We start from the raw sequence: 13,358 nt of genomic DNA on the forward strand, positions 1-13,358 counted from the left end.
AATAGAGTGAAACAGTTCTCACTCTGACAGGGTCTGATGAATGGAAGAAATAGGTTATAACCTGGCAGTTTTATATCTATATTCTTACGTCACCATTGTGTTTTCCTTTAGGACTAGGAATGAAGTTTCAGTATGGGCATGGAAAGAAGCATTGACACCTGCTGGGTATTTTTAATAAAAATCTTTATTTGTGAAATACAGGAGAAGCTTGGAAAAAAACTCAGTTTTATTATATCTCAATTCTTTGACAGTTCTTGCTTTAAACAAAAAAAAAAAAAAAAAAAAAAAAGTACATGTTTCAGTCCTTGGTCACTCACATTTTACTGTTGCTTTATTTTTGTTCCAGCTGAGAATTCATTCATTTCCAGGCCAGACTAGATTCAGTTTGGTTTTTCCAACATCAGAATAACAGTGCAACTATATTGGGAAAGTGGCATGAAGTACAGAGCTGTTGTGTCAGGAAAAAAAAAAAAAAAAAAAGGAAAAAGAAAGCATATTTATTGACCCAAGGTCAGGCAGTTGCCTGTACTACTATGAAATGAGCCAAAGCTGTCCAGCTTTGACTCCATACGTATGCCTACATGCATATGACTCCAACGACAAAGGCTGATCCCAAGTCACTTAAATTGATGGTGACAACATAGTTGGAAAACAAGCAATGTGCATTTTAGTATGCAAGTAATATAAAAAACAGAACGAAACAGAATACTCAATACATGATGCATATGCACTGACATCAACCCATTTTCAGGTTTTCTAGCAAGCAAACGTCTGTGGGGAAACAAAAAGAAAGAAACACATATTAAGGGGAAGAATGTTAATGCTAATATAATATCTAAGTGTAGGAGACCAAATTAACCTGACCACATTTAGACAGTTACAGCACAACTCTTCTGTACTTCAATTACAGCATAGAAGACAGGAGGTAGAGGACAGCAACAGCTTTCAAAGTGCCACAATATTCAGCTATATCAATTCAAAATGTGAAATATTCTTAGCCATAATATGTGTGTGAAATAAACCGTACCAATTTCATACTTTAAGGCATTGCAATTCCAACAATAACTCTGTGGTACTAATTTTAAAAACAGACTCAAAGAGTATAACAAGACTAAAGAAATTTGGAGGATTTCCCCTTCCTCACTCACAAAAAGCAACACCAAACAAAAACAAACCTTCAAAAATTCCTTCAGATCTCTCTGCCAGTTTTGTTACCTATATACAATTTAATTCTTTCTCTTATCCTGCTTTTACTAAACAAGGTTTTTGCTGCAGATTATTATTATTTTATTTTTACACATATGGCACCCATAAGCTTAGTAGTTCACCAGCTACTGTAGGCAAAATGTGAGGCTGAAGTTACACATTTTGACCAGGCAGCCTGCCACAATACCGCACCACACTATGCAACAATACTTTAGGCTATGGCAAAGACTACCACCAGCAGGAGATATGTATTTTGATTGTAACACCTACATTGTGCTGATGACTGCATGTGCCACAGTGGGAGAAAAGACCTCCCAGTTCATGTGCAGACTAAATTCACTGCAGACAGCTGAGCAAACAGCTAATATATGTATAGCAAATACTATATGAAAAAGCAGAATGCAATAGGGCCATATAAATAATAATAATTAAAAAAAAAAAAAAAGTTTTATACTTAGCTGTTACTTAAGAATGCCTGAAAAATAGCTGCTAAGCTTCTACAGAAGCATCAGTAACAACAGTGTTTCATATGAGCTTTCTGGGAAGTATGGTAATAACTAGCTGAATAAATGGCTTACCTCCTCATGACTGCAGCACAGCCTACATACTCCTCCAAGAATGCCATTGATTATCTGTATGAAGCACAGGATGAACTCTATTCCTCCCAGGACAAGAAGAATGGAAAAGAGAGTGACATTCCACTGAACGATGTTTTGAGGTTCTTGACATTTAGACCATTTGTTGTACTCAAACAGGTATCTGTACACATCAAATGCAAGTATAATAAAATTGTGTCAGAGTGGGATGCTTACCACACACTAGAACCAAATTATATCTGGCTTGTAATTGCATCAAGGATTATCATTCTAAGTAGGAATAGAAAATATAGTGGTTTACTACACTGAAATCCTGCTCTGTTTAAGAACATGTTCAACTATAAGACTTAACAAAATTTGTGTGGTTCAATTTATTCAAAAAAAATCTAGGCTAGAAAGGCAGAACTTTCTATTATTGATCAAAGCAAGAGACAAGCTCAAGACAGTTGAAAGAGCAAAATTATTTCTCAAAACAAACTCAGAACTTTCCATGGAGCTGGGTATGTGGCTACTGAATATTGCTGGAAGGTTATAGAATAAAACCCATTGTACATGCAGAAAGAAGTAATATACTCATGAATACATATGAAGACAACTTACCCTCCAGAAGATTCAGTGAAAGGATAGATCCAGTTTCTTTCTACACGAGTATAACAATACGGTCCGTGAGACAAGCCCAGTGCTGAAATGATTATACAGTATCCAGAACCAAGGATCCCAACAAAGGCTGCCAGAACTGAGGAGATCATCTGCACAGCAAACACAGATATGAGTTTTCAGCACAGCCATGAACTTCTCCTGAGGACTATCAGGGACCGGGACATAAAAGATCACTTACTGCACAGCTTTTCCCACAGTTCTCATGGCCAAAGCACCCACAGCAGTCATCATTGTGAAGCCCAATGAATACTGCAGCTGGAATGAGTACCTGGGTATGGGGAAAACAAAACCACACTGTTCTTTGTTCTGTTTTGTTATACAGACAAGGCAGATAAAACACACTGCTCACATTGCATTCATTTACAAAACTTATCGGTGTTGTGTATAGGTTATTCAGTTTTACTTCCCACACAGTAGGCTTTTCACTATTGATAGCAGTATAACCAGCAACAGCATAGGTATATTTCTATTTCTACATTGTGTATACATAGCACTTAAGTGCCTAAAAAGACTGTTGATAAAGACCATGCTGTGGTATTGTGGTATTACTGCAATTTGAGATGCTTCAACCTTAAAAGGTGTGGTGTTTTTTTTGGTCCTACCCCAGCCCTCCCCCCCCCCCCCCCCAAAGGCTGTATCCTGCAAATAAAATACTTTGGGAAAACAAAACAAAACACACACACACACACACCAAAAACCAAAAAGCACCACCACCAACAAAAAAAATGTATTCACTTTCTGTCAAAGGAGGACTACAAGGCAAGGCTCTGAAAATTGTTTTCTTATTTTAACAAAACCACCACCATATTCGTTACTGAAGAGTAGTTGTCACTGTCTGTGTGACAAAACAAGTCTTAGTCTAGTAAAAAGTCTGGGTATATTCTACCCAATTCATGCAAACATCTCATTACAGACATCTAGCTTCTTCTAGGTTTTCACATCCACAGAGTTTCCAGTAACAGAAATGCATAGCAATGTAGGGGACACTATCTGTACGAAAATTAAATTGTCCATACTCCAGAGCTTTTGGCATAAAATCAAGGAGGAGGAACAGAGAGCTGGTTAAATAGAGTATACTCCCCACCAGCACTAATAGGACTTAATACTAGTTTGCACTTATACAAAGACACCACACCCAGGAATAGCTTGTAAAAACACATAAATGAGCAAAGTGTTACCACTGAACAGCACAGATTTACAATACAGTTGAGCAGAGTCACATACTAGTCAGCCCTTACTCAAACCTTTTTTGAGCCCCAGTGCTGCAGGCCAGAAGATGTAGTACAAGAATGTGTTTCAGGAGCAGTTCCATTTGTTTAATTTGGATTAGCCTGCCTGTAAAGCTGGCTTTGCAAATCTCAGTCTAGGTTCTAATGGGGCTGTAACACAGCTGTAAGAACCTCTCACAAGACAGAGGGTCTTATATAATGCTTTTCACCCTGTAATTTGCTGATAGCTTGAGATTTGCAGTCGTAAGAGGATGGCTAAAAGTGAATGAAAAAGGAAGCCTAGAGTCAGGAAACGTCAATATGCTAAACTGTGGTCCACAAAATTGAAAATTTAAAAAATAATTGCTTCAGATTAACAACCTCTTATATTGAACACACTCAGTTCTTCATCCTTGGCTATTACCCTAATTCAAAACTTTGGTAACTGTTATTTGATTCCTCTGAAAAAAAGCTAAACAGAGCTGTAACAGCTGTCTTTCCACATCTCAGATAACATACATTAAGGAATTTCAAATAAATACTAGTTATCTACAGACATTAAAAAGGAGAAAATTCACTAATGGAATAAAAACGTAAGATTTAGCCCTTTACTTAAACCATATCCTGCTGAAAGGCCTGGTTCCATTTTTGCATTTGGGTTCTGCAGCCTATACCCTCATTCTCAGCTCTGAAGTGACATAAGGTTGAGGCTGTGATAACCAAAGTAACTAATAATACTCATGTTGCAAAATAGCTTCTTTTTATTATTATTATTATTATTTATTTTTTGATACGATTCCAGAGACTCCTGCTGACAAGATATTCAATGAATAAGTTAACGTACCTGGTAAAGAAACAGTAATACTAAGTAGCTTTAAAATACATTTCAGAGAAAGCAGTAGCTTATTACTTACCAAAAGGCCTCCACCTAGAATGCCATGAAGGCACTCTACATATTTGCTGAGATGATGCTCTGAAGCAAATCTTGTTTCTCCATTGGGAAAATAAAGTAAAATATTGGCCACAATGCTGAGCAAGGCAAGAATGAGCAACTTACAACCAATACACCTAGTACACCTTCCAAAACACATGTCCTCAGCTTTTCAAGTCCTTCTTTCTCTACTCCAACCTATCTCATATTTGTCCACACCTAAAAGAAGACCAGTCTTTAGTCTCACCTACTTAAATACTCAGGGTTTTCTAGTTACCTGGATGACGTTTACAATGTCTTCATACCTATCATTCCAAATTGCCAGGTGAGGAAACGAGGATGGTAGAATGTCACCACCCATTTTAAATGAAATAATTGTTGACAAACCAAATGCAATCAAGGAAATACTGAATGCTAGGTAACTTCGCTTTAATATGTGATGCACGGAATGATCACCATTGAACATGATTAGACATGAACAACAGGCTCCACCACAATATAAGTTCTTTTAGAAATTGAAAGAAAAAGATTTTGTTTTCTTTGTTAGAAGCAGCTTTGGCTTTTAAGTCTATAGACTATTTCAGAACAACCTGAAGCCATGGAAAGATTTGGCTGACTTCAACAATACTGAGTCGGAGTCTTGGGTACAAATAGAATAAAGTCTACAGCAATGACAAGTATGTAAAGCAGCCTCTTTCCTTGCTATTCTGTTAATGGAATAAGAGTGGACTTCATCAGTTCTGCTTGTCTCTTGAAAAACAAACAGAATGGGCAGGCAGGGGTGTACCTATTCTTGCCATTATAAGACAAGCTGTATTTAGATTAGCAATGATTTCCTAAAGCTAAATCAAGGAACATTGCTGGAAAAGCAAATGCATCAAAAAGCAGATCATAAAATGCAGTTCTTGCAATGAAAATTTAAGTACAGAAACACACACACAAAAAAATAAAAGCCCCAAACAGAGGGCAATATATTATATCAAGTGTTCCAAACTGTGGTACATGTACTGGTAACATTAATTTGTATGGTAAATCAAGATACAAAGTGAACTGGAAAAAATAAGATATATCTATCTCTTTTCCCTCATGCAAATGTTGCCAAAATAGCCAAAACTTTCCTTGTTCACATATATACTGCTCAAGACAGAGGTATGTGTTGCCAGGCCTGGTACTATCACATAATAGAAGATATTTCAGCAAGAACTCCAGCAAGTCTACTGTTGACATCAAGCTGTGTGGTGCTGTTGACATGCTGGAGGGAAGGGATGCTGACCAGAGGGACCTGGACAGGCTTGGGAGATATGCCCCTGCAAATCTCATGAAGCTCAACAAAGCCAAGCACAAGGTCCTGCACCTGAGTTGGGACCATCCCAAACATGAATACAGGCTGGGAAATGAGTGGATTGAGAGCAGCAACCCTGAGGAGAAGCACTTGGGAAAGCTAGTGGACAAATAAAATGAACATGAGCCAGCAGTGTATTCTTGCAACCCAGAAAGCCAACTGCATGTTCAGCTGCATCAGAAGTGCAGCCAGCAGGTTGAGAGAGGTGCTTGTCCCCCTCTTGTTGAGCCCCCACCTGGAGCACCACGTTCAGCTCTGGGGACTGCAGCACAAGATGGACCTGTTGGAGTGGGTCCCAAAGAGGGTCACGAGGACAATCAGAGGGCTGGAGCACCTCTCCTATGAAGGCAGACTGAGAGAGCTGTTGTTTAAGGAAAGGTTGGATGTGGTACATAGAGACATAGTTTAGAGTGTGATATTGGTGGTAGGGGGATAGTTGGGCCAGATGATCTTGGAGGTCTTTTCCAACCTTAATGATTCTGTGATTCTGTGGTATCTAAGAGGTCCAGACTAGATTCAGGAGATGTTGCTGCTGACATCACTGTAATACAATATAAATCATATTTCAAAAAACAGTCTGGACAATCTGAATTTGGGAATGTACAGGATATTAAGAGGCTTTCAGCTACTTGGGGAGAATACTCATTTAAGTTATCTTTCCTTCTTTAATTTTTTGATACGTATATATATATGTTTAATACCTAAATCACACTGTAAATAAAGTCCAATTTAAATCCATACTATTCTGGCAAGTATTGTGATCAACACTGAAGCTTAAAGAGAAAGAAAGGAAGGGGAAAAAAAAAAAAAGAGAGAGAGAGAGAAGCGTTGCACAGATGTGGTTCTGTGATGTAACCTCTCCGGGTATTGTAGCTGTTGACCTTTGAGACTTCCTTCATTATGAGAAATATCCTCTTATTGTAGAAACATAGGCTTACCATTATTGTGCACTTCAGCTTTGATGACTAAAATGAGCACAAACATCATCCTGCATGTTTCCTCTGCAGAAGGAGATGACTTCTTAACTGAAAACTCCCTTCATTGTGTTATGTTAAAAAAAAAAAAACACACTACCCCAAATAAAACATGACAACCTCCCTTACCCACCACACTTGATTTGATATAAAACTTCACATAATTAAGAATTCATATATTTAAAATGGATTTTTTGATTTATTTTTTTTCCAGACAATGTAAATAACATTAAATTTACTTAATCCCCCTGAAAAGCCCCAATGAAATGAAGAGCTCTGGAGTTTAAATGCTACTCTGTAAAACCATTTAGAGGCTAGTCAAAAATAAAGAACCCCACTCTTTCTTTGAGGGAACAATCAAGTCAAGTATTTGATTAGATGGACAGCTAAGTGTCCCTTGTGTTAATTTTGTTAGTGGATGTGGTACATTGAAATATTGCCTTATTCTGTATACAATCAAGCATGTGAGTCATTGCAGTTACTAAAAAATAATAATTTAAAAAATAGTAGTAGTTCAAGTATCTCTCCTGTGTAATCATATAGGTTGAAAAATCTTGAGGTTGTTCACTTCTCATGCCTGTTTGCTCCATAAATCCTACTGTTACTGCTTGCAAAGTGAGCAACAGTGGATTTTTAGCATTTATCATGGGCATGTCCAGATAAAACTGACCTGTGAATGAGCAGGAGCCAAACACAAGCTTCTCATCAACCTGAGGAACAGCAGGGCCTTAACTGCATCTCATGACTTGCTCCAGCACCATGAGCAGAGTTTACACTAGTTTAAACAAACTCAGAATTGGATTTTCAGTCTTTTGTTTAAGAACCATAGTGTTTGCACTTATGGAGGTGAGAAAATTGCTTACACACTCAGATGCTTCCCAACAGCCCATGGAAAGCTCCACTATTTCTCTCTCACAAGAATATTTCTGTAGCTCGGATGTCCGCCCCGGACGAAGAACACTTATGAAAAAGAAATTGATCCCCCAATATTATTTGAGGAAATAAAAGTTTAGTTCTAGGCTAAAACCTAACTTTAGACTATAGGTCTCATCCTCAGCTATGTCTGAGAAGAACCATGACAGTCAAAGAGGGCAGTAAAGCACCCTCTGGCTTCCAAATCCTGGTCTGTTTGACAGCAATGCAATCCTGATTGCACATTCTAAGGTCCAGTGGGTAGGACTGTTGTGAAAAATGTCCATAACCTCTCCTGGGAGAATGGGGCTGGTTTATAAAAAGTTACAGCAATTAGATTGCATCCCTGAATCATCACTTCTGCAGGATAAAGGCTGTCAGCAAACCAGTGCTACACAGGGCAGGATACAGAGAAGTAGCTAAAAGTAGCGTCACAGGTGCCTTGTCCAGTTTCTGTGATATCTAAAGATAAGCCTAATCCCACCTGGGATCCAAGGATCCAGCAGCTCCTATATAAAATAAAAAAAAAAAAATTAACCTCAATAGTCATTGTTGCTCTGTCTTTTCTATTGCAAGAAGAGGACAGAAGCATGCATCTTTCACAAAATAAAGATGTTAGAAAGTGACTGGTTTTCTTAATGTCAGAAAGTGGGATATCTCATAACTATTAGAATAGTTCTTTTTACATTCCAGCTTTGAAAACCTGACCATTCTCCATCTTTCTGTAGCTGTTCCTCAACCAGGATGACAGGATCAAAAGAAATTACTTTCTCCAGCTCAGTTATGTATTGGAAATCCTTGCTATATATTCAGGCAAGTTCTAAGTTTAGGTAATGCAAAGAGGAACAGTGTATTGATGATTGTCAAAGCTACCACAACAAAAAATACTTTCAGAGAAAGTTGATAAACATTTAAAAAATGCCACAGAATTAGCTTTTCAAGAGAAAGAAAACCATGAAGTACCACATTTCTCCTACGAAAGAAAATTACGTTATCTGCAATTACATCTCACACCTTTGCCTTAAACCAGATTCCCAGGGTGAACCATCATAACCAATGGAAGAAACAGAGTTGTGACAGTAAAGAAGAGTACTTTACAAAAAATATCTCTGGATTTCACTAATATATTTTTATACCCACCATAATACTGGAAACACTCATATACCCTACTAGAAGGGAAATCAAGTGCGTGTGTGTGTGGATTGGGAAGAGGAAATCTAACACATAAATAAACATCATGTCAGATTGAGTATGCTGTCAAGATCAGGGCACACAGTCTGGGCTCAGTTTCCCTGACTGGACATGGGGCGTGCTACCACATGCTAGCTATCATGTTGGAACTTGTTGCATGTGTATGCTGTAAGGCTTCTGTGCTCTCAGGATGTCTCAAACTTCTCTCCCTAGCTCTCTGGAATGTGGTCAGGATACAGTCTGTCTGCTATTCCTTTCATGGAAAGGAGATTTTTATGGCCCAGTTACTTAGTGTTAATTCTGCTAATCTTCCCTAAACTGAATGTTGCTCTTTTATTTATTTATTTATTCATTTAAATAATGTTAGCACCATCCCTCCCAAGAGGTTCTTGTTCCTTGTAACCAGACAAAGGTTAAAACACAGGTAACAGTTGCTTCTGCCATCAGTGTTTTCTGAGCAAATATGAGCAATCTCCTAGATCAATTTAAAGATTCCAGAACAATGAAAAAAAAGATGACACTCTTTATGGAAAAATATGATTTGCTTCTTCACAATAGTTTCTTCAGACACTGAAAATTGTCTGTCTTACTGTTCTACGTAGCCTTCTAGCCACCCCTACACTGGATTTTCTCAAAGACACAATAGGGGGCAAGAGACACATCTGAAACAGACATATGACAAATGACTTCCAATTACCTCAAAAAACAAATAAATAAAAAAAAAAAGTCTTGAAGCAAATAAAATTTCTTACATTTTAAAAACCTCTCAGATGTGAATCAACGGGCTTTGCAAATATCATTGACATTCGGACACCTTATTCTACAACTTCTACCAAAGAGCTCATTATAATTTTTCTTGCTCAACTTCTGGTCCCATGCACCATCAGGGAGTGCAGTACCTCCTGTGTAGGTATGGGCAGGGTGCAGCAATTGTATAACACCAATGGATGAGACATGGCCTGGGATACAATAACATGGACTGCACAGATGCACTTGGAAAGACTGGACAACACATGTACCAATGCAGGTTAAGAATTCACATTTGTATTTCCTTGGAAGCTATTCTATTCATTATGCCTTACTGTTTTGTAGCTTATTGCTCACAGGGGCGAATACTAGCTCAGACAACTGCTAGGAATGTATAATGAATATGCAGTTACCTGTTAGCTAAGCTCCAAGTGAAGCCTCTTGGCCAGCTGTTCAGACAGAGCTCACAGTGACCCTAGGAACACCCACAGCTTCCCTTTAATTAAATGAAGAAACACCCATCTACTCTACCATCTATTTCTCAATGCTCAAATGATTCATTGCTCATGTTTTCCAGCCATTATCTGCAAAAGCACTATTCTGTAGCTGCAGTTGTCCTCAGGCATGCCACCTCAGAGGTGCATGTCAGTCAGCAAACTCCACCTAGACAGTCACAATAGGAAACTGCTCCCCTTAAGTCCTTTGTGCCTATGGTCTCCTGGCCACAGCCAGAAGAAAGTTGCCAGATTACCTTTATTAATTACACAACATCAACTGGATGAACTAATGAGCTACTTCTGAGGAGGATGCAACCACCTGCTGCCATGAAACAGGTCACTGAACATAAAGGCAATCCTCACTCAGCTGTAATATATACACATTCTTGCTTGCTGTCTCTGCCATCAGTTTGAGGCAGAAAGCTGCTCCGAACTGTAGAAGTCAGCTTGAAACAAGTGCTTACACTTAATGCAACAGCACCTAGAACTACCACATTAACACAAAGAGGTCTGTTAGCAATAATGCTGACCTAAGAAAGTCAGCAATGATGCAACAGAAGTAGCTTTGACACTTAATGAACAAGCTCAGAGAATTGAAACTTCACAATCAGAGTGCAAATACCATGAGTCTATAGAAGTTCCTCTGTCTATAGAAGAGCTCACAATTCTTACTTAACAATAACTATTATTAACCCAAGACTTGTGATGTTATTGCAACTTCACTTCGCAATCAAATAAGCCACTTCAAAAAAAAATGTTTTCTGTTGGCATATAAAAACCATAATGTATCCATCATTCATTACTACTTGCAACCATGTTATTATGATAAAATTAGGATATAATACAAACAAGTTCTATTCCTATTTCTGTCACAGCCTGGGGGTGAAACCTTGGCTATGCAACATGACCAACAGAAGTTTGTTTCCCTAGCACTGTGGTATTTATACAGGCTTGCTGTCTTTCTTCCTATTCTATCCCTAAATTTGTGCTGTTTTTCAAAAGGTACGCAATCATGAAGCATTATCGTCACTGTACTGTAATTATACACTGTTCTGTAATGCGTGTATATTATAGCTGTACAGGCTGGAATCATAGAATCATAGAATGGCCTGGGTTGAAAAGGACCTTAAGGATCATCTAATTTTACCCCCCTGCTCTGAGCAGGGTTGTCAATCACTACAGCAGGCTGCCCAGGGCCACACCCAGCCTGGCCATGAATGCATCCAGGGATGGGGCATCCACAACCTCTCTGGGCAACCTGTTCCAGTGCCTCACCACCCTCTGAGTGAAAAACCTCCTCCTAATATCTAACCTAAATCTCCCGTCTTAGTTTAAAACCATTCCACCTTGTCCTATCACTATCAACACATGTAAACAGGCATTCCTCCTCCTGTTTATATGCTCCCTTCAAGTACTGGAAGGCTGCAATGAGGTCTCCCTGGAGCCTTCTATTCTCCAAGAAAAAATGGGCTTAGTATACATATCTCTGCATAGCACAACACGAAGAACAGGCTAACATACTTCAGGCTTGAAGTATGCCAATTTTGTGACGCCATCCCCAACCATGTTTAACAATGCACATAAAACAGACATCCAATGAAGGACATCCATAAAAAGACTTTTCACTAACTCCCAAGATTTTAATCAATCACACTCCACCCAGGTGAAGTCATAGGGCTTACTACTGTCCTAACTGAGAGCTACTCAGTGTCATACAAAAGGATGAAGGAAAATTAAAATATGTCTTTAGAACCATCACAATTATAAAGTCATCACACAGTTTTTCACATACAGACTTTGGAAGTGGGTTGCTGATTAATCTAGCATATGTTTAATGGACAATGAATATAAGAAGGCTATCACAACAGGAATGAGATTCTATGCCAAAATTTCAGATTATTATTTCAGATTATGGTCTAAAGAAGCAAAATACACCTTTACTTGCTCTTTGAAGGTCTGTCGGTTAAAAAAAAAAAAAAAAGCAAAGATCTACAGTGAGGCAGAATGTATATAATGCAGCAAATCTCCTTAAAAATATTCCTTCATAGGAAGACCCCTGATTTGCATGTAAGCTGTTTTTGTGAAAATTATTTTAAATTCATCATTAGGGGCTATTTTTCCTTGTGGAAGTTTAACTCAGAAATCTGGATGTTAGCAAGCTCAAGGACTTATCAACATCTAGAAACAGAGGCTGAAGCAGCAGAATTTTGCTTGCATTTCCTACATTATACATACATTACCCTATCCTTGAGTCACTATGTTCAATGAAACACATCTCTAGAGTCTGTAGGAAAGGCATGTGCTCATTTATGCATGATATAACAGGAGATGTAGGAGAAAAAGGGTTTTCCTGCAGCCCCTCAGAGCATTGCAAAGGAAAAGAAACAGGAACAGGATAACTGTTGTTGAATAAAACAGATGTACAAAAAGCAGACTAAGCTTAATCCAACTCTTCACCATATTTGCTTTGCCTACCTGTTTTTAAAAACTATTCACAGGCCTGTATTACCTCTCATCTTTCATCAAACAAAAATTATCAGTAGGCATACTAAATTAAAAATAAAGACACCTACATCTAAGAAGAGCACAAAAACAGTGACATAAGTGGTTACAGACTCCATCCAACAATTTAACTGATGAAGGAATACAGTTCTGACAGCTCCAGCTCATTATCCTTGCATTTACACTTTCTATGCATCACTAGCAGATTACACAGCAGTAACTAAGCAGAATAAAAACACCTACAAATCACTAGAAATTACTTTCCTCCTCAAGTTTCCCATTGGAAAAGCACAAATCTTAAAGCTATGAATGTTAAATTTATTTTCAGAAGTAGTCTGCCCCATCTGTGTAGTGTTAGACAATTAGGAGATTTGGAGGCTCAAAGAAAATAAGTAAATATACCAGAAAACAGAGGTCAATTGGCTAAGAGAAAATACACAAGGATCAAAGTAGGAGGACTCTGTGTGACTGCAGGTTTCTACTGGCTGCCTGGAAAGGCAAACAACTCTCCTTAGCTAAAGAAGTGAAACTATCCATCTATCAGTAGATTGCTGAAAACACAAGTGTTACCTGCACCTGTCCTTGGGGCTGC

The 13,358-nt window shown here is 38.3% G+C and overlaps 1 protein-coding gene across 1 annotated transcript; it reads right to left on the minus strand.

Moving 5' to 3' along the window:
• Nucleotides 1–166: 166 nt before the first annotated feature.
• On the minus strand, nt 167–13,136 carry TM4SF1 (transmembrane 4 L six family member 1). The gene is made up of 5 exons (XM_068692200.1): nt 4,585–13,136; nt 2,641–2,730; nt 2,403–2,551; nt 1,785–1,965; nt 167–771 (listed from the first exon to the last, which is right to left on the minus strand). Exons 1-5 carry the CDS (start codon nt 4,759–4,761, stop codon nt 757–759), a joined length of 612 nt encoding a protein of 203 aa, XP_068548301.1. The 5' UTR covers nt 4,762–13,136; the 3' UTR covers nt 167–756.
• Between the last annotated feature and the right edge of the window lie 222 nt (nt 13,137–13,358).

This window comes from Anas acuta, chromosome 9 (genome assembly GCF_963932015.1).
Source record: "Anas acuta chromosome 9, bAnaAcu1.1, whole genome shotgun sequence".
Lineage (NCBI taxonomy): Eukaryota > Metazoa > Chordata > Aves > Anseriformes > Anatidae > Anas > Anas acuta.